This window comes from Zalophus californianus, chromosome 1, assembly GCF_009762305.2.
Source record: "Zalophus californianus isolate mZalCal1 chromosome 1, mZalCal1.pri.v2, whole genome shotgun sequence".
NCBI lineage: Eukaryota > Metazoa > Chordata > Mammalia > Carnivora > Otariidae > Zalophus > Zalophus californianus.
In genome coordinates this window covers 75,753,082-75,776,015 of record NC_045595.1, presented here as the reverse complement: position 1 = coordinate 75,776,015, position 22,934 = coordinate 75,753,082, and the positions used below count along the sequence as shown (strand labels likewise).

The window sequence follows — 22,934 nt, the reverse complement described above, 5'->3', positions numbered from 1 at the left end:
AGCATGTGTGCAGCTTTTCCTGGATCCAGCAAAAACTCCATACACTTACAATAAAGATCTCTTTAACTATAGCAAGTTGAAATAGATTTCTGATCCCAGACAAATCAAAAGGACCCTGCCTGGAATACTCAAAACAATTCTATTTGTTTTTACTTACCAAGGTAAAAGCTCCATTATAAACAGTAATAGTTTAAAAAATTAATATTAAAATGTTGCCAAATTTAATTATTATGCAGATAAACTGGCAGATCTTTACCAATTACAACATAGTTGTTGCAATTCTCTGATACTAGATCTTTTTTAAAGATTCAAGTAATATTTATCTTTCAAATGGCCCAAATTTGAATAAAATTAATACATCAGACAATTATCAAGTTCAAAAGCACATCATCTAACATTAAGTACTTTAAGCAACTTCAATTGCATTCAAGCAAACACTATGGTCATTTTATTTTGCATTCTCCCAATATTTTCCATATTTGTTCTCTAATAGGAGACACATTTTTATGGGACTAAAAATAAAGGTTCCTTCCAAGGCTAACTCACTTTATGCTTACAGAAGGCAGGGAAGTAAAGAAAAACTATTTGGGGTCATCAAGGGACTTGACAGATCAAAAACTGGGTTTGGTTCTATCTCTTCTCTCTCCCAATATTCACTAACATGATAGTAAAGCAATTTTTTAAAGGATAAGCTGACAAGTACAAAGAGAAAGAAGAACTATAGGGGTGCCTGGGTGGCTCAGCTGGGTAATCGTCCAGACTCTTGGTTTCCTCTCAGGTTGTGATCTCAGGATCTTAGGATCCAGCCCTACTTCAGGCTCCAAGGTTGGCCGGGAGTTTGCTGGAGATTCTCTCTCTCTCTCCCTCTGCCCCTCCCCTCTGCTCACATGTGCACACACACACACACACTCTCTCTCTCTCTCTCTAAAATAAATAAATAAATCTTTCAAAAAAAGGAAGAAGAAACTACAACAAATGAGAAACATCATAAAATCTTTGGAAGACATAAAGTGCATGTTGCAATGATCAGTGCATTTGGAAAGTAAACAGCAACCTTAAAATAAGGAAGAAATAAAGTAGGACTCAGAAAGCAAAACCATGTTTAAATAACACTGCATAAAATTTTGTTAATTAAAACAGCTTCTAATTACTGACCTAATCCAGTAAATTATCTCCATAAATTACATTAGTATAAAATTAACACTAAATACTACTGAAAATAGTGCCTATATGTATATATGTATCTATATATACACACTCACATATATATATAATGCAATGTCAACAAGTTTACTTTGGCTAAAGATAAAACATAAATGAGTATAGATTCTAGAGTCAGACTGCCTGAATTAGAATCCCAGCTCTACTATTTACTATGCAAAACTGGGCAAATTACCTAATCTAACTGGATCTCAGTGTCCTCATCTGTAGAATTTGGACAATAATAGTATCACAACTGATAAATTATAAAAATTTAACAAGATAATGAAGGTAATGAGCTTAGAAAAGTTCCTGGTACAAACAATGTAACTTAATGTAACATTAAGTATTAGTACCATCCTACTACATGATCATCTTTACTGCTCATACTATATTAATTTCACATTTTATATTTAAGTGAAATTAAATTTATTATTTACATATTTATCACCATTCCCCAACTAATTTCAAGGCCCTTGGTTATTTTATTTATTTATTTATTTACTTATTTATAGAGAGAGAGAAAGGGTGAGGGGAAGCACACATGGGGGTGGGGAGGGAAAGAGGGAGAGAGAAAATCTTAAAACAGGCTCCATGCCCAGTTTGGAGCCCAGCATGGGGCTCAATCTCACAACCCTGAGATCATAACCTGAGCCACAATCAAGAGTTGCACATTTAACCAACTGAGCCACCCAGGAGCCCCAGAGATACAATTTTCTTTACACAGAATTTTATTAACTCTGTACACATAAAACAGATTCTTAGTGGTAAAAATGAAATATTCCTTGCTAGGTAAGTTTGATACAAGTCACATATGGCTTTTTTTTTTTTTTTTTGCTTTCATTTGAAAACATGGATATTTTGAAAGCTAAAAACAAAACAAAAGAACTGTTTCCAGCATAGGTCAGACACATACTGTCACTTGCCTTTCCAACTGTGGTAACAGTTTCATACTCACTTGAGTCACCTCTTTATGAATTCTAGGAGACAGAGTAAGCAATCAATAAATGTAGCCAGGAAATAGTATTCAAACCTGAATCTAAGGAAATTGAGTACCAACTTTTATACCCAAGCCCTGTTCAATGCAAATGATTTTCCATTCATTTTATACAAATTTGCATCTTGGGTGCCTGGGTGGCTCAGTTGGTTAAGCAACTGCCTTGGGCTCAGGTCATGATCCTGGAGTCCCAGGATCGAGTCCCGCCCCGCATCGGGCTCCCTGCTGAGCAGGAAGTCTGCTTCTCCTTCTGACCCTCCCCACTCTCATGCTCTACCTCATTCTCTCTAATAAATAAATATTTTAAAAAAATTTGCATCTTACTGAAAATATAGTATGCACTATGATAAATATCCAAGTTGCCCTTGCATTATCAAGAAATTCTTCATTTGAATATAAGATTTTAAATCTATCTTTTCACTACCTAAATCATTTGGATATCTATATATATTTCAGAAATTTGTATACCTATCCTTATACAGCGTACTTTGATTTGTTCTTTTATTCACTTAATCATCTAACAGATATTTATCAAGTGCCTACTATGTGCCAGGCACTGTGGAAGGAGTAGGGATATCATATGCCCCAACCCAGAGATGAGAAAGTCTAGTAGTTTCAAATAACTAAAAAAATTTGACTATGGTTGAAATGTAGAAAAGAGGGAAGAGCAGTTAAGACAGAAAAAGGTAGAGAAGGGGGAAAAGGCTAGACCTTTCAGGGCATAGATAGGTTTTATTTTTTTTCTTTCCTTTTTTTAAATTTAAATTCAAATAATTAACATATACTGTATTATTGGTTTCAGAGGTAGAGGTCAGTGATTCATGAGTCTTATATAATACCCAGTGTCATTACATCAATGCCCTCCTTAATGTCCATCAACCAGTTACCACATTCCCTCAACCCCCTCCCCTCCAGCAACCCTCAGTTTGTTTCCTATGATTAAGAGTCTCTTATCGCGGGGCGCCTGGGTGGCTCAGTTGGTTAAGCGACTGCCTTCGGCTCAGGTCATGATCCTGGAGTCCCGGGATCGAGTCCCACATCGGGCTCCCTGCTCAGCAGGAAGTCTGCTTCTCCCTCTGACCCTCTTCCTTCTCGTGCTCTCTATCTCTCATTCTCTCTCTCTCTCAAATAAATAAATAAAATCTTTAAAAAAAAAAAGAAAAAAAAAAAAGAGTCTCTTATCGCTTGCCTCCCTCTCTGGTTTCATCTTATTTTTCCCTCCCTTCCCCTACGATCCTCTGTCTTCTTTCTTAAATTCCACATGAGTGAGATCATATGATAATTGTCTTTCTCTGATTGACTTATTTCGCTTAGCATAATACCCTCTAGTTCCATCCACTTTGTTGCAAATGGCAAGATCTCATTTTTGTTGATGGATGAGTAGTATTCCATTGCGTGGGTAGAACAGTAGTATTCCACTGTAAGTACAGTTTACTTACACACACACACACACATCTTCTTTATCCATTCATCTGTCGATGGACATCTGGGCTCTTTCCACAGTTTGGCTACTGTGGACATTGCTGCTTTATACCTGCACATTGGAGTGCAGGTGCCCCTTCGGATCACTATATTTGTATGTAGGTAAGTTTTAGATTCACCCTGAGAGCAATGGACTTTAAAAGGGGGAGTATACTCATTAGTATGAAGATCCCCCTACCAAGGCAAAGGCAACAGTGTAGAAACTGGTGACAAAGACTGTCTCCTTTGACTGAACTTTAATCAGGCTTCTCTAAGCAGACCTGGGGTTTCCCTCTGTCCTTGTAGAATCCAGTATGAGTGAGAATCCTGATAAATCGTTAATGAAAATCCCTCATCCTTGGTGTCTGGCCACCTTAGATACCTTACCACCCTGTCCTGCTTTCCAGATTCTGCCAAGTTGGTCTAACAAGAATCGTCTTTCCTCTCAGTAATTTTCCGTCCACTGACCCCCATCCCTGCTTCTTGGATATAAATGCCTCTTGTCCTCATTAGAGTCAGAGCTGGGTCCAATCCCTCTCCTCCACTGTAGTGGTCCCTACACTAATATCCTGATGGTCTCCCTTAAATGAAGTCTGCTTTACCTTCTTTCGCAAGTGCCATTGAATAACTTTTTAACACTGGAAGCCAACTGGAAAGATACTGTATTATTCTAGGCAAAAGAAGATCAAAGGAAGTATGAAGAAAGGAGACCAATTAGAAATAGTCAGGACGCTGAATCCACTGGATTTGGGGTTTGGGCAGAGGGAGAGAAAAAGTCCTAACAATGCTCACATTTTCAAATTTGAGCCAAATAGATAGTGTGCCATTCACTGAGATAAGAAACACAGGAAGAAAAGGTTTGATAAGTCCCACATAAGACACCACAAGTTCCAGCTGAGCTATCCAAGTAGAAATAGCAGTGGATGAAGATCCTTCTGGTTTCCTCCAGTGCCTCTGTGAAGAAAGTAGCAATATTTACTAAGATTGAGGGGTGAGAGGATACATTCTGAAGAGAGCAAGAATGTTTGGTGTGCCCACTGGAGAGAATAGGAGAGAATCAGACAAGGAAGTATTTTCTGTTTGATGAGGAACCAGAGGGAAAGAAACACCAATGTATAGGGGTACCAATCTATAAAGCTGGATAACTTAATTTTCCAGCTGTTCTACGTATCTCCAACACAGTTAAACTGACTGAGAATTAGGAATTTACTGAAATATTTAATACCAAGAGACATGATGATAAATGTCCTCAAACAACAAGGCGAAGGCGGGAGATACGGGCCATGGATTCTAAACTGGACAGGAAAATGCAGGCAACAGACAAAAACAAAAATGGAAGGCAGGTTAAGTGACTGGAGGAGCCTCAAGATTCACAGAACAGGAATTACAGGAGTATACTGTTATCCGGATCACATTTACAACACTGTAAAACAGGATAAATATTCCTACGCTGGGTCCACTGAAGACTTCTCTAACAGTCATCAAAAGCTCCAAACATTGATGAGGCTTAAAAACCTGGTAAAGGAACTCCGTTCTAGAATGGCATAACTAATTTAGAGGACCTCTCATAAGATGACAGCCAAGCCTAAACACACTTAAACTCATCAAGAGCCTAAATCTCAATTATATGAAAATAATTTTCACTACAACCATCTTTACAGTTAAAAACTGAAGACACTTGTCAATAATTAAAGCCATTACTAAGGTGCTAAGATGATCCAGTGAAAAAAATGATCATTTTGTCCAATCCCTACAAAATAATTTAACTCTTTTAGGAATAATGAATCTAGGTAAGAAGTGGCTATAAGAGAGTAACTTCAGATACTTTAAAATATTTTTATTATAGAGGCACCTGGCTGGCTCAATCAGTAGAGCATGCAACTCTTGATCTCGGGGTCACTGAATTTGAGCCCCATGTTGGGGGTACAGTTTACTTAAAACAATATATATTTTATTATAAAAATAATACATGCTCTAGGTAAAAATTTCAAAAACTAATAATCTTCTGTTTACCCTTAAATTCCACCTCCAAGATATTCAGTATTAATTTTTATGTATTTTAATATTCAATATTAATGATATTCAATATTAAATCACCTTCCAATAAATACATACAAAAAATGGAATCATAAGGAACATACTTTGCTTTTCTCACTAATACTTAATCTGCAAATATACTTAAATTATAGCTTATCAGGAGCACCTGGCTGGCTCAGTTGGTGGTAGCACATGCAACTCTTGATCTCAGGGTTGTGAGTTCAAGCCCCATGTCAGGTGTAGAGATTAAGAAAAAAAATACAGCTTATCCAATAGAATCAGACTCATTCCTTCCTACATCAATAAACTACTGAACCAAATGCAATCTCCCTCAGATCTCTCTTCAAAAAAAAACCTAAGTCTATAAGGATTATACTATACAATAAACAATACTTGTCTTCTTTCAAACCTTCTCTATGTATTTACATACACATAAAACAGAAGAATTTCAGTTTAATACCATTAACCAGTCCATGCTTCTCATCTTGCTTCTTATAAAATCTCAAAGTAGCTAATGTACAGCAATAGAGAACTGATTCAATTGCTCAGGTATTAAGGTAAGATTTTCTCTATGGTGTGTTCCATGTAGGTCCTTTCCAAATGATCATCTCCTTAAAAATATTACAATATCTCAGATACTTGTGGGTCAGACTGACTAAACTGACTAAACTTTTTATTTACATATCACATACACATATATATATGTTTTGTTTTGGGTTTTTTTGCCCACAATCCTAAAGCCTTAAACAGTTGATGAGAGTTTAAAATTGAACAGAGGAAAATCTGTTGGAAGTTCTTCTTCCTCATTATACCTCATTTATTATACATGGAACCAGAAGTTAAATTCTCCAATATAAAACCTTTTGATGTAGCATTAACTTAGACATCAAATAAGTGTTTAATCTAGATATTTATTTGGATTTGTTAAAATTTTAAATGAAAAAACATTATATATGTGTATATATATGTAAATATAATTCTCAAAAGAATGTAATCAAATGTTAACCTTACAGAAATGGATTTCCTATTGTCTTTTAACAGGAATCCCTGGCACTACAATAGACACAGTTCTCTGTTTACATCTATGTATGTATATGTAACAAAAGTTTCACAAAACAATTATTCACCCAAATGTATTGTTTGGTATTTTCTACTGTTACTTTACTTTGTTCTGTTTTGTTTTGTTTTTTAAGATTTTATTTATTTATTTCACAGAGAGAGAGACACAGCGAGAGAGGGAACACAAGCAGGGGGAGTGGGAGAGGGAGAAGCAGGCTTCCCGCTGGGCAGGGAGCCCGATGCGGGGCTCAATACCAGGACCCTGGGATCATGACCTGAGCCGAAGGCAGACGCTTAATGACTGAGCCACCCAGGCGCCCCAAGTTACTTTACTTTGTTAATGCTTGTGATAACCCAATAAAATTGTTTTTGCAAATCACTAATAAATCACAACAGTCTGGAAAACAGTGAGGAGAAGATGCAGGGAATGATATTTGGGGTAATCCCTCCTAAATTTTATTTAACAATACCCACTTTAAAAGCTGAACAAGCAGAGGCTAGTCAAGGTTTTAGCTTCATAACTATTTTGAATAATGGGGGACAAAGTGAAAAAGGGTAAAATCACAATCAACACCATGAGTAAAAAGTTCTGATTAAAGGTCCTAGACCTACACTCTAAAACACAAAGATCAACTTCATTTATGACAGACAACAAACTATAGCAAAAGTTGTTATCTCTGGAATAATTCAAGGCATTAAACACTAAAAAACCACTAACCAACAGGCCCAACCAAAATTAGTCTATCAGTCCTCATTTATTATGATGTATGTGCCATTCTCTTGAGGCAGATTGAAAAATAAAGCTGAAATGGTATCATTTGGGCTTTCTACAAAAATTTTTCTCAATGAACATGATTTACTTTTCTAACCAGATACCTCTACCTATTGTAGAGACAGGAAGATGCAGCAACCCTCGATAATCTGAGATTCACTGCCAACAAATTAGAATCTCAAGCTGCCCCTATTTGAAGTTCACAACCATAACTAAGGAAGCACTAGCACTCTAAGTATAAAACAATCCCTAGTGGCCAATCCACTCAATATTCATCACTTAACCTTTTTAACCCAATTAGGAGATGATAGCAAAATAAATTAACATATAAAAATTGACTATAACTGCAATTATGTAAAACATGCAATTTGTACTTTTTAACTGTGATCTGAAACAATGAAATTTAATCTAAAACTTCTTTCCCTCGGAGAAAGGGGAACCATCTTACACTGTTGGTGGGAATGCAAGCTGGTGCAACCACTCTGGAAAACAGTATGGAAGTTCCTCAAAAAGTTGAAAATAGAGCTACCATACGACCCAGCAATTGCACTACTGGGTATTTACCCCAAGGATACAAATGTAGGGATCCGAAGGGGCACCTGCACTCCAATGTTTATAGCATCAACATCCACAATAGCCAAACTATGGAAAGAGCCTAGATGTCCATCAGTAGATGAATGGATAAAGAAGATGTGGTAGATATACACAATGGAATACTACTCAGCCATCAACAAAAATGAAATCTTGCCATTTGCAACAACTGGATAGAACTAGAGGGTATTATGCTAAGCGAAAAAAGTCAGAGAAAGACAATTATCATATCTCACTGACATGTGGAATTTAAGAAACAAAACAGAGGATCGTAAGGGAAGAGAGGAAAAAGTAAAACAAGATGAAACCAGAGAGGGAGACAAACCGTTAAGAGACCCTTAATCATAGGAAACAAACTGAGGGTTGCTGGAGGGGAGGCGGATTGGGATAACTGGGTGATGGATATTAAGGAGAAAACGTGATGTAATGAGCACTGGGTATTATATAAGACTGACGAATCACTGACCTCTACCTCTGAAACCAATAATACATTAGATGTTAATTGAACTTAAATTTTAAAAATGGAAAAAAATAAAAAATAAATTAAAAAAAAAAAACTTCTTTCCCTCACTCCCTTTATGACCTTATCCCCTGCCTCTCATTCATCGCGTCTCCGTGTCTCCAAAATGAATTCTAATTCTGGAAGGGCCCATACTTTGCTATAAAATCATTATATTAAAATACTGGTTTGATTTTTAATCAGTAAAATTACATTTATTTATATCTGACCTCTATCAAAATTGTTTTTAAAACAGATCTGGGGGCAACGGGGTAGCTCAGTTAAGCATCTGCCTTCAGCTCAGGTCATGATCTCAGGGTTCTGGGATTAAGAACCACATCAAGCCTGGCATCGCATCAGGCTCCCATGGCATCAGGCTTCCTGCTCAGCCGGGAACCTGCTTCTCCCTCTCCCTCCTCTCCTCACCCCACCCCGTCCCCCAACCTTGTGCTCTTTCTCTCTAAAATAAATAAATATTTAAAAATAAAACAAAACAGATCTGAAGTAGCTTGAAAAATGGAAAAAAACATCAACCTCAAAAAAAAAAAATGCAACTGACAATAAAGTCTTTATCTGACCTCCTTAAAACTGCATTACCTTAAAATTCCTACAATAATGACCTTTTGAAAGGTCATTTTTGTAATAGAATGTTAACTTAACTAATATAACCTATTAAAATTCAATGCTACAAATAATCTAAAAATTCCTATATATCTCTAAATTGTTTAATGATTCAATGGTTCAAATTAATATATAACCATTTATATATAATGAAAATATGTGTACATATATTCAGAAGCCTCACTTTATCCAATTAAATACATGGTAATTCTTGTTATTTCAGATTACAGAAAAAATAATATAAATGATAATTAAATTTAAGATGAAACTATAAATTCATAAAATTTCTGGTCATTGAGCCTTAGCAGAAGAACAATTAGGAACCATCTTAAACCTCCTCTGCCAAGCAGTGTGCTAAACTCCCCTAATACTGCAATACCCTGCAGACTGAATTCTGAAAGCCTAACAGTGACAAGAAGATACAGGAATATCTCATCAGAACAGAATTAAGCTATCTAGCAACCTCAGCTATCTGTAACAAGCCAAGAATCAGAAGACCATCTGAGGAGGTAAAATTGGTGTCACCTAGTGACATAACAGAAAACCCTTCTCCTCCCCTTTCCTGTTTAAATAACTACATGATTTCATTTGTTATCTATAACAAATCCATAACACATAAGAAATCCAATGTCAAAAGAAAATAATTAAAATAAGATTTAAAAAGACCACAACAGTCTAATACTAGTAATCAGTACTCTATTTTTAAAAGGAAAGACATATATTACATTTTAAATGTTTTGTCAAATGGTTAAATACGAAAATAATCTATGTTTTAAACTTCTAAACATTTTGTCCCTGATTCCTGACAGAGAACTCTTAAATCCCTTGGCATTTCTTGGAGGACAGCAGGATCTCTTGTTCTACTGAGGTGACTCCTAGTGGCTCCTGGATAGGGGCTGGTCATGGTTAGAAGCTTGGAATTCGGCCCTAACCCCACTCTCTGGAGAGGGGAGAGGGGCTGGAAATGGAGTTAATGACTGTCATGCCCACTCAATCAAGCCTCCATAAAACTCCCCAAGTACAAGGCCTGGAGAGCCTCCAGGCGGCCGCACCACGTGGGTGGAAGTGCTGGGACAGTGGCACTCTTAAGAGATCGATGGAAGCTCCACAACCCCTTGCCCCGTGCATCTCATCCATCTGGATGTTCATCTATGTCCTTTATCATATCCTTTCAGAATAAACTGGCAAACAGTAAATAAATGGTTTTTCTGAGGTCTGTGAGCTGCTCTAGCATATCAATCGAATCCAAGCAGGGACAGGGGAACCTCGCTTTCTAGCTGTCAGTCAGAAGGACAGGTAACAACCTGGACTGGCCATTGGCATCTAAAGGGGCAGCTGTGTGAGTTGGGGTATTTAACCTGGGGATCAGATGCTATCTCTAGATAGATAGTGCCAGAATTGAGTTAAATTGCAGGACACCCAGCTCGTGTCACAGAACTGCTTGGTAAGAGGAAACATCCCCTCCCACAGCTGTTGTCAGAAGTGTGGTGAGAGTAAAGAGAAGTCAACGTGGCAGTCATGTGAGAGTTAAGGAAAAATACAGGTAGAAGACTGAGTTTTTCCTAATACCTAACGTCTTACCACAGAGCTATCCAGAATATCTCAATGCCAGAGGATAGTCAAGACTCTATTTTCTATTTCTTTTCAATCAATATGTAGACTAATTCTTTTAGAATTTTAATTTTGTTATATGAGATATTTCATAAGAATAGAGGTTGGTTACTAACTACATGTTTCCACAGGCATATTCAGCATTTTATGCACAGTATAATCTTTTCCCTGATCCTGAAGAAGCCCTATAAGTATTATAATTTCAATTTTACAGATGAGAAAAATGAGATTCAAAGATGTTAGTTGCCCAAGGCCACCAGGTAGCAGATTACGTATGGGAACCCCGTGTGTGTGAACCCCAAGCACATACTTGTCAGGGGCTAAGATTAGGCTACTCCAAATTTTACCTTGTCCTGAAAATAAGGTTTTGGCCTTGTGGTTATTTAGTGAATTTCCTATTAACTGAATAAAAACAGTTCAATAAAATAAAATGAAAGACAAAATGAAGGCCAACTTTAGTCTGAAAGAATCCCTTATTCCTAACAAAAGGGAGACCAACCTGCCCAGATTTAAACAGGCCCACAACAGAACCTTATCCTGAGGATACTACTAATGGAACGTGCAAAAATGGATAAAGAAATTCCTCCTATTAAAAAAAAAAAGAAAGAAAGAAAGAAATTCCACCTGAACATATTATAAGGTCATCTGGGAACAATTATAAGCAAAACAAAAATAAATACAGAGTATTACTGAAAGGGCTCTACCAAGTCAGTGCACCGGCCAGTTACAGCACCCGTGCAAACACTGGTGCATGGACCAGGAAGTTAGGGAGGCAGAGTCCGGGAAGAAAGAGGGCCCATGGGCCTCAAAAATCACAAAATTAAACGCAAATGAACAAAAACCAATACACTTTTTATGTAAGTAATAATCCTAATGAATTAAGAGAAATAGCACGATTTCAAACCAATATATATGTAACAGCTGACATCGTATCTGGGGTTTGAGATCCCTCTTCTTGCCATTGGTCCTTTTATAATTGTATACATTAAAACTCGCAGATTTTCATAAAGCAAATATTACACAAGTATTAATGTATTTAGAACTTGTGAAGTATCTTAAGAGACATAAAATTTTCATTTTAATGTACTTAATATTCACTTGCTTGAAATCATATCACAGTTTTAAAAAATATTAAGTACTCTTACTCTGGGATCAATCCAGTGTATTTATTCAATATTACCCCTCAATAGAACCAAGGCAAAAAATATTCTCTTCTACTGGCAGTTACATCAAGCAAAGCAGGAGTCTTTTCCTTGATGATAACACCCCAGATAAAAGCTGTAAGATCTCTTAACTGATTATAAACAATTAACCATATTCAACTTCAAATCTTAGTTCATGATATTATCTTAATATTCATTCACTGAACAAATAGTCATTGAATGCTTTCTATGTGTTAAACCCCAGAATAGACCTAATTGAGGAATCAAAAGTGATCCAGAAAAATATATTAAATTCCTTGAATCTGGAGACAAAGAGGCAAATTTCTTTGAAATATTTAGTTTCTGCATTAGCAACAAATTCACAGAAGTTATAGTAATAAAAATTTTTAATATAAAAATACAGTTAATTATCTAAGACAAATAGAGCTTTCAAGTATCATACATGTAAAATTATCTAATGTGATTAATGTTAAATGGTACTGACAAACAGGGATCACTGACTACTCTCGGCTAATGAGAAATGGAACAAGAGGGAGAAGCAGTGATTTGTCATCAACCATGAGTTCAAATCTCAGCTTAGCCTCCTACGAATTGTATGACCTGGAAAATTTCAGAAAATTTCTCTGCCTAGGAGTTCACATCTGTAACAGGGATAATAAGTGATTAAAAGATGCCTAATAAAATGCATGCCTCAAAGAAAGCTTTCTCTAAAGAGTTAGTTACCTGTTCTTCACTTGCCCCAGAGCAAAAGACAAAATCATTAATCCTACATTAGCAATTCACAACAATATGAGAATCATGGCATTCCTCCTCCTTACCCAGCGCTCCCGTTAGAAGAGGTTTCATTAGTCCATGTGAGGTGCTGGGAAGTCTCAGAATACCACTGAGGTTTGCACTCAAATATAAATATGAAAATACTTTCAAGAGAAGATAAAAATGATTCTCTTTTCCAAATTATTGGCTTCTAAAAACCGGCTAAATAGAAATCATTTCTTAGTCTTATTTTTAATTAGTTTTAAATGTAGGAACTGACACTTCACATGGAGTCCATAGAACGGGAAGAATCCATAGGTAGAGTGCTGTCTTCCCACAGTACTGCTACACTGCACATCTCTATGGAAAGCGGTCACACCACACTCAAGGTAAATGGTGCCTTCCAGAATGAAACCAGAAAACTGAGTGGTGCCCCTCCAACTGTGCCGCAGTAATCTCAACAATTAATCGTAATTAGTCTGGATGATTTCTTTTTTAACACTTACAATCCTCAATTGAAGGTAAGTATAAAAATCGAAAGGAAAATTCTAAGTTTAAGAATATATATAACCAAGCAGTTCTTTCCTATGCCTAAGGCACCTTCAGTTTCTTCCCACATCATGCCTTCTACTTACTCCTCCACAATCTAAATCCCTGGAGAGAAAGGAGTTGAAAGTGAGAGGAGGATCAGTACCATGCAAACTCAAAGCTGCCAAAGGATTCAGTAACAGAGCTAGGCATGTAGTATGTGCTTTTACTGATAAGCATGTATTAACAACTCTGCCATTCATATGGTGCCTTTTTAACACGAAAAATTAAGCAGCCGATATCATATTAAATTATACCAAGTCACTCATGAAATAGCTAGGTGTTAACCCATGACCTAAAGTAATATAAGAAATCATCCTTTCTATATTACTGAATAGATACTGTGTTTGCACAGTTCAAAAACCAAAACTACATAGAAAGGTATGTATTAAAGTTTTGCCCCCACTCCTGTCTCAATTCCTGTTCCCTCATACCTTTCATGGCAACCATTTTTTGTTGTTTTTTTGTTTTCCTTTCCTGTGCATTTATAAAAATACTAGTAAATACAAATATACATTCTTATTATCCCCTTAAAGGCACTGTATAGTGCCCTCTGTCGCTCACTTTGCCTTTTTTAATCTATTTATCCTAGAGATCTGTCCACATCAGCACAAAGAGATCTTCCCCACTCTTTTTTTATAGTAGTACCTCACTCTGTGGCTATACCACCATTTATTCAACCAGACCTTATCAGGTTGCTTCCAAAGTGTCTTCCTAAGTGATACATTTTTCAAATCTCTCCTGCTACTGTAACAAAGTGAATTATCACTATCACAGGATTTGCTTTCTTAGACCTGTATTAGGAGAGATTAGTGACCTACTGTTCATATTTTGTAAGAACCATCAGAAATTTCCATTTCACATGACTATATTCTCTCCCCATCAAAGTTTAATGTATTTATTATAGGATTTCTCAGAGCCTTTAATACACCATTATGCATTATGAATCTCTGAAAAATATAGTGTGTGACATTTCCCAAACTCAACTGGCAAAACCTGCTATAGACGAAATATTCCCCAAAACAAACCTTAGCAGATACCGGAGTTATAATATAATCATTACTGTCATCTATTTAAGCAAAGTGTAAGACTTCTATAAACTTCTAAGAAAGCCAGCTGAGCTAATTTTTAGACTAGGCATTCCTTCACTACTTTTTGGATTATAAACCCCTTTGAGATCTGAATGTAAAGCCATTTGACCCTCTCCCGGAAAGAATGCATACAAGCATAAAATTTTTCAGTTTCTGGGGATTCATGGACCACAGTCTCCATGGTCTTATCTATTTTGGAAGCAACTTTGAATAGGAGTGCTATATTATCTGTGGCAGCATTAATACTCCAAATGTTAGGACAGAACCCAGAGCTAATGAAAAAAACACAAGAGAATTCACCATGAAGTGTACCTTGATGCAAAGCAAACAAGGCACACTCAAAGGGATCATGTTTAACAATTAATGGTACCAAGCAAAGTAAATTCTACTAAATAATTGTGGGAACTGTCACGAGGGGTTGTAGTCTGATTTTTACACAGATGTCTCTCATTTTAAATAAATAAATTAGATTCTTACAGGATTAAAAAAGTTCGTCTTTAATTCATTTTGTACAATATGATCTTAACATCCAGGATTTTCAGAATGCAATACATTTCACATTAGACAGCAATATCTACCAGAAATATTTCTGTTGCAGATCTGAACGTGACAGTGTGAATGCCCAGAGGAGAAAAAAAAATTCTGGGAATTTAAAATGGAGAGCAAAAAATCCCCAAGCATGATTATAGTCCAGTAGGCAAAATGATTAGAACAGAAGTATTAAATTGAAAACGTGACAAATGCGGGGCTACCACATCCGACTTGGGATTGGTACCCTACAGAAAGGCAGAAGGGCATTCAGAGAGGGCCGGTGGGGACTGAAGCGCAGACCAGGCTCCTCTCATGGAGCCTGGTGCTAAAGTCTGAATATGCCTACAAGGGGCATCTGTTGTAATTCAGACAAACACAGTCCAGTAATACCCTTCTTCCCTCCATTCCCTGACACTTCCCCCCCAAAACCCCACCCACCCATGGCAAATATGAAAAAGTGCTACAATTGTAAAAAAGAAAGATGTTTTTCTAGATCACGACAACATCCCAGTAGCCAAACTATAATAGAATGGAAATTTCTAATTTAAATTCTTATCAAAAATTTGTTGGGGTGCCTGGGTGGCTCAGTCCGTTAAGCGACTGCCTTTGGCTCAGGTCATGATCCCAGGGTCCAGGGATGGAACCCCAAGAGGGGTTCCCTACTTAGTGGGGAGTCTGCTTCTCCCTCTACCCCTCTCCCCTGCCCCTGCTCCATGCGTGCACTCTCTCACAAATAAATAAAATCTTTTTTTTTAAATTTGTTTCCTTCTTTTTTTTTTTTTTTTTTTTTTTTTTTTTTTTAGAGAGAGGGAAAGAAAGAATCTTAAGCAGCCTCCACACCCAGCACGGAGCCAGATGGGGGGGCTCAATCTCACAACCCTGAGATCATGGCCTGAGCTGAAATCAAGAGTCAGATGCTTAACCGACTGAACCACCCAGGCACAGCTCAAAAATTTGTTTCTTAAGAGAACTTTTTTTTCTTAATGAAAACCTCTCCAAATACTACCATGGAACTCGATGGGAGGAGAGTCTACTACATATAAATTTGCTCTATTCCTATCTTTGTTGAAAACATCAATTCCTAAGGTAAGATCTGTGTTAAGTATCTTCAGTATTTTCCAGAATAAAGAATGGTATCAAGCTGAAAACAATCTGTATATAAAAGAACATGCACCAAGCATAAAAGCACCAAGTGTTAATAATTAACATTTGCTATGGCAAATTATGAGAAAAAGAGATTATAAGTATCATGTTTTCTTTTCTCATGCTCTTATGAGAAACCAGTCCACAGTCCATTCTATAATATAAAGTACAGGCACGCTGCACACGTGAATCCGTTTTCAAAGGTATATCCAATTCCCAAGTTCCTAGTCAGGGATGACATATAACTCAACAGCTTCTCCAAATCTGGAAATCTGACAAAAAAGCAGTACAGTGCTGAACTCCAGAAAGAGAGGCCAATTCTATACTGTCCGACATGTAAACAAAATAAAAACCAATGACGCTAATCTACATATTCTCTACAAAAGAAAAACAATATTTAAAGTTATCTTTTCTATTTCATTATGAAAAGGCAGATTATGCTTTACGCTTCACTCGGATATTGTTGAAAAAAACTGTTTAGACTTATTAAAATCCAAACTATGGCTTAATAAAAATTAAAATATTTAAAAATATCTTCTTTGGAGTAAATATGAAAATCTGCGTATAATAGCCAAACTAGAACCTTTCTGCACTGGCAAATCAGCTCCCGATAAAAGTGCATATTTATGTCATGATCACATACATTATCTTCCTAAACCAAGCACTGAAGAAAAAAAAGTGTTTGGCCACTCTCAACTTACAGCAGTCATTAAAAATGTCTAGCCCATGAAGTGAAGAGTCACTAATTTAGGAAACCTAGCACTACTCCAGGCTGCTAAGTCCTGTGCCCTCAGGAAGACTGTTAACAGCAACACTAACAAACACTATCCTAACACCATGCCAAACATAGATTCCTTCATGGTTTATTATCATAATTACAAATAATCCTAAAAGTCTCCCCAAGTTATAAAATTCAATGAATATTACTCAACAAAATACATGAAGTAATTTACTAAACAAAAACAGAGGCAAACTTCATCGTAAGCTAAAATACTGAGACAGGTACCTGCTTTGTACAGGAACCAAAAATTCTCTTGGTTCCAAAGTGGGCTTAAAAGCAGCTGGGCGGGTTGCTGCACCCTTACATAGATAAACACTGACCTTTATTACTGATACATGCTTACTGCAAAATTGGAAATACCGTATCCATAAAAAGCAGATAACTATAGAAGAATGTATAGTCAGCAAGAGGAAGCTATAATATAAATCAAAAGCCACACTGTCTGTAACACTAACCCTCTGAATCATCTGTATGCTCCTTTTATGTAAATGGCCCATTTTGTCAGCTGCAGATTCTATCCACTTTAAGATCATATTTGTGGGTAAAATATAGTAAGAAAGAAGGGGAAGGAAAAAGGAAGAAAAACAACCCATTACAGGATGTTGACAAGTTTAACTACTAAGGCTTTAAAATATATGGGTTAGCACACCACATACCACTAAAATAAACCAGGTTCCTCTAACAACAGGTTACTTTGGCTTTCGATTTTAAACTACTCAAGTAACAGAAGACTAGTGTAACAAAACAGTCTAATTTTCATGCCTAAACTAAACTCTCCTAGAAGAAAACCTGTGTACTTCTCAGTTTCAATTACCAAATAAAACAATTCTTCAATCCAACTCAATTGTCCTACAGTTTCATTTGGACAGATGAGATTTCTGTCTCTCCCTTTATTACAACTCTACGGACTGTGACGCAGAGAAACCAACTAAAGGCAAAAAGGTAACTAAAATTCTGATACTGTGCCTGGGTACATATTATCTCCAGAGTTATCAATATCTAACCACAGATCCCAAAGAGTATGCTTACTTACAGACCCACCAAAAAACCTTCCACTTTGCCAATCACCACTGAATTCACACTACGTTGTTACTATCTTTTATTTATTGAATGACTACTTTTTAAAAAGTATTTCTAATGGACTCAGGAAAATGTTTCAACTGGCACTCACAAATGGAATTAGCAGGAATGCAAATACTATCACTGTGTTCACTATACATGCCAAAATAAACTCAATGAGATTAGGACTCTACCTTGTGTGCCCATATCCTCAGCGCCTGGCACCTGGGAGATAATTTAATACCCATAAAATGAATGAAATTGTAAAACAACAAAACTCATGAAACAGCCCAAAAATTTCAGTGGTAACAGAACCATGTTAAGTAATGCACTACTGACAAGAATAAACACTTACCAAAACTTGGGAACCTTCTAAACAGTAATAGAATATTTAATACCAAAAAATAAGACTGACTGTTCAAGTCAATTCTAAGGGAGGCCTGCAATAAGTTTTTGTAGCAAAGCAAACAAAGTTGCATTTCTATAAAATTTAAATGACTTTCCTCCAGTCCCAAAACCATGATCAATGAAAAGAACAGAATTTTAGAAGAAGAAACCTCAGAGCCTAAATTATGGAACAGATGGGCTTGTTTCAGAGCAATATAAACTGCCACCAATGTATTTAAAAATTTTGCATAATCACATACCCAAGATAGCATTTTATAAATATTAATTTTATTCTACTTTTTTGGCTATGCCAAGTAGTTGCCTGTTAAAGAAGAAATGACTGATGAATATCATAATCTTCCATTTTTATGACTTTTCCAGGGGAAAACTGATGAGAAAAAGTAACTATCAATGCAAACATTTCCTCTCTTCCCAGTTTTTAAGTTACAGTGTTCTGTACCGACTTAAACCAACAGTTTTCCTGTTCTCCCATTCTGTTTTTAGACTGTCTGCTGGGATAGCTTATTATATTTGATTTCTATTACTGATTCGTACATGTTTACTGTAGCCAAGTCTTATCTTCCCAAAGATTTAGGAGGTATACCCTTCCAAAGTGTTCCTCTGTCATGCCTTTAGTAAGTGCTTGATAGTTCTTTGTCATTCATTTGAATGTAAGTTCTATTAGAGCAGAGCTGGTTCTGTCTTGCTGGATACGACAAAATAGGTTCTAAGTGTTATTACAATGAATGAATGAATCACTGATCTGGAAGGCAATAGCATTACCATGCTTCTTTTGCTAGCTAAGTAGACAATATTTGAGAAGACACAGATTCCATCCAGCTTTATGAAAACCAGAATGTTCTTTAACTGCTCTGAATTGAAAATTTGCAAATAATAAATTTAAGGACAACACTGTATTTGATATACATAACAAAGAAAGTGCTAAAAAAAAAAAAAAACCCTCCAAAACGCAGCTTATTCAAATGTCACACAAAGAATTACTGAAGATTCCTCAGAATGAGTTTCCAGTATTCCACTACCATCACTGTGACCTGATCTTCCCCAAAACCACTGCTAAATGACTTCACGGTCTGGAGACTCCGTTTTCCTCCATGTTTTGAGAATTTGTAAGTGAACATACTGAAGTAATAATGAATGACTACTCTCCAGGGCCTTAACAATACTCTTTAAAAAGATTGGCCGAGGGTGGGGGGATGAGGCGGGAGTGGGTTAAAGAAAACTCTTGAATAAAAACACACAAAAAGCAATTTTCCTGTTAGTTGTGAAAGACTGGAAAATTTTCACTGCAACCATGGCTCCTTTGCTGGTCACAGAGTAAGAATTGGAAGTCGGAAAATTTAGAACACTTCCATGCCCTTTGAGTCAGGAACTACGAAGGGAGAAGAGAATCACAACTGTGGGGACACATGCATTCTACACGAAAGCAGGAAGTCAGTTTCTCGAGCATGGGCCGCCGGTCCAGCATCCTAAACGGGAACGCGGGCCTTCTAAAAGCCCACCCCACTCTCCTCGAATCCTGAAGCCAAAGCCACCGGGATACCGGCTTTTGCTAGACTGATGAAAGAAGGAGCAGCTCAGAGGACTCAAGACACTTTCCTCTTTCTACTTGGCCTGCGGCAGGAGGATACTCCCCTGGTTCTCGCCAAAAGAGGAGGAGGCGGACCAGGCAGAGTCAGCAGCGAAAAGCAGCCTTGGCCGCGAAGGCAGCTCGTCCACGCGGCCGGAGAACTCACCGAACAAAGCACACCGCGCGGACCTGATAGGGAGACGCGAAAGAAGGGAAAAGATTCACCCCAACTCTTCACCACTGCCTGAGGCTAGAAACAGGTGGAGCCGCGCTTGGAGGGAGAAAAAAGATGGGTTTTGGAGGGGCTAATCTGAACTCCAGCGCCAAGGCAACCGGAACGAAGACCCGGGCCGGGGAGACCACCCGGGAATAAGGGAGGCGAGCGCAGAGGGGAGAAAGGAAGAGATGGTCCCGCGGGGGTGCCGGGGTCTCGCCGGAGCCACGCCGAGGATGCGGGTGACTAGGATGCCCGCGGCGCGCTGCCGGCGGCCCCCACTCGGGCCTCCTGGGCGCCGCCGCCGTCGCCCCCTCGCACCGGCGCCCTGGGCGGCCACACAAAGGGGATGGCGAGGAGCGCCGGCTGCGGGGCGGCGGAGGGGCTCCGGGCCCTGGACGAAGTGGCCGGACCGCGACGCCTGCCGCGCCCCCGCCTTTGTCTGCCTGGTTCCGCGCCCCCCCCTCCCGCCGAGGGGCCCCGCCGCCCGCGGCGCCCTCACCCTGCTCGTTACCCGGGTGAGTAGCGGTCTCATCTGCTCGCCGGCCCCATCCGCCTCCATGGCCCGCCCGCCAACCCGCGGCGGCCGCTACGGAGCTGCCCCGCTCGGTCTGCCCGCCGCCGCCGCCGCCGCCGCCGCCGCCGCCGCCGAGACCCAGGCGCGCAAGGGAAAACGAACGTGCGTCCGTGAGCGAGGCGCGCGCGTGGAGAGAGCCGTGCGCGGGTCTGAGACGCGGGGCGGCGTGTGCGCGCGGCTGCCGCAGAGCTAGCTCTCGCGGGGGAGCGAGGCCGCGGCGTGGAACGTGGAGCGAGAACTGAGCGAGCGGGAGGTCTAGGAGGGGAAGGAGGAGTAAGCCGCGTAGGGCCCGGGGGCGGGGCCGCAGGCCGTGACGCGCGCGGCGCCCGGGTCCGCCCCAACACGCCCCCTCCCCGCCTCCCTCGTCACGCCCCCTGCCAGTTTGGCACGGCCAGCCTGCTCTGCGCGCCCGCCGGCCCTGCCGGGAGGCCATCCAAACAAGGGGAGGGAGTGAAGCGGGACGGGCATTGGTTCCAGCCAATCGACGGCTCGCAGATTTCCTCATGCACCACCCCCCGCCACCTCCTCAGGAAGCTCCGCCCCTCTGTGTAAAATCTTAACTGAAACAGAGCGTCTAGCAAGTTTTTTCGGGTGGGAAGTTCTCCTGAAGTTTCGAAGTGCGGTGGGGTTTACCACCGCCCCTACCTCCTAACCACGTTCTTTAGAGTGTCAGGAGAATAGGAGGATGCCACCCTTATCAAGGCCGCTCACGGGAACCCCAAAGGGACTAACGGGTCTTCCTGACTCCTGCCAAGTATTTTTTTCCTCTCAGATCAGTAGGTGTGAACCCCAGCTCTGGGCCTCTGAAAGAGGGAGTCCTCCTGACCAGGTATCCTTGTGTGCTTGTCCCTTTGACCGGGCACCACGGCGGCTCCCACACTCTTGAGTCCACCCTCAAATACCCACACCTGGAGGGCAGCTCTCAAATATCTACAGCTCTAACTGGGGATGATGATGGGACCTGCCACACAGGGTGATGGAAAGGTTAAGTGACTTTCTATCCGCAAACTTGCCTGACCCATAGCATGCTTACTATGGGCATTATTGTTAACAGGATTATCATGCGTATTTTTAAAAGATAACAAAGTTAGCTGATAAGAGCTACATCAGTGCTTTGGAGGGAAAATTTATGTTACAGCGGATCCGGAGCTCATGTCCTATCCATCTCCAATAGGATATTAGCAAAGCCCTTTGTCAGAAACTAAAGGATGCTGCAAGATTCATTCCTGGTTTGGGTCCTAGTCTCCTCTTGTTCTCAACTTCCCAGAGAGTTACTTTGAGGCTAGCACACATTATTCACTTACTTGTATAAGAGCAGATATGCTTTTAATAACAGCTACCATTTAAAGAGGGCTGCAATTAGAGACTGTGATGTTTTGCAAACATGCTTCATCTCTAATCCTCACAACACTATTATCCCCACTTTACAGATGAGGAAGCTGAGGCTCATAGAGATAACTGGCTTTAGGTCCTAGTTAGTATACCTGCTCTTTCTAGTGCACCATTCCAATGCCTCATTAAAGATAGTTGAACAACAATAAGAAAAAGGGAAGATAAGATGAAACAAGAATGAAAAGGAAAGAATATGGAGAAATAGGGGAGCCGGAATTAAAAAAAAAAAAAAAGCACGTTGTAAAGTTGTTGAAGGCATCCATCACTTGTACCCATACCATCACTCTCTAAGGTGAATATGGTTTATATTGAAGAATCAGTTCTGGACTCTCTTACAATGTAGCCATGATAACTGTAATTAGTGTATACACAACACCCTCCATCCCCTTTCTCTGCCTTATTTTTCTGTACAGCACTTACCCTCTTATAACATTTTATATATGTTATGCTTTTTATTATGTTTATTGTCTGTACACATACCTTAACATAGTGATGTATGCTCCATGTATGTTCCATTCAAGCAGTGATTTTTTTTTTTTTTTTGGTCTGCTTTGTTTGCTATTAAATTCCTAGTGCACCCAGAAGAGTCCTTTGTTTGCTATTAAATTCCTAGTGCACCCAGAAGAGCCCTTGTAAGCTCTACTTGGGTTAACTGAATGAAGTGGGGCACAAGGGGACATCCTTTAAGACCTAAGAGCATCTTGGGCGACACTGAGGATGTGGCCAAAAGTAGTAACAGGAACAAAGTAGGAGCCAAGACCCTTGAAGCCAGAGGTGAAAGAGCTAAGCAGTCAACTTCAAGAAGTTCTTAAAAATATA

At 39.1% G+C, this 22,934-nt stretch overlaps 1 protein-coding gene across 4 annotated transcripts in view; it reads right to left on the bottom strand.

The window, feature by feature from the left end:
- The window catches only part of SLC4A7 (solute carrier family 4 member 7), a 103,154-nt gene extending 80,455 nt beyond the window's left edge, over positions 1 to 22,699 (bottom strand). For 3 of the 4 annotated variants that reach the window (XM_027587927.2, XM_027587929.2, XM_027587928.2), the window contains exon 1: positions 20,661 to 22,693. In XM_027587927.2, the coding sequence (XP_027443728.2) occupies positions 20,661 to 20,708 (48 nt within the window). In that variant the 5' untranslated portion in view covers positions 20,709 to 22,693. Of the gene's footprint in view, positions 1 to 20,660 lie in introns of all 4 variants that reach the window. The other variant, XM_027587930.2, reaches the window with a different exon arrangement.
- Between the last annotated feature and the right edge of the window lie 235 nt (positions 22,700 to 22,934).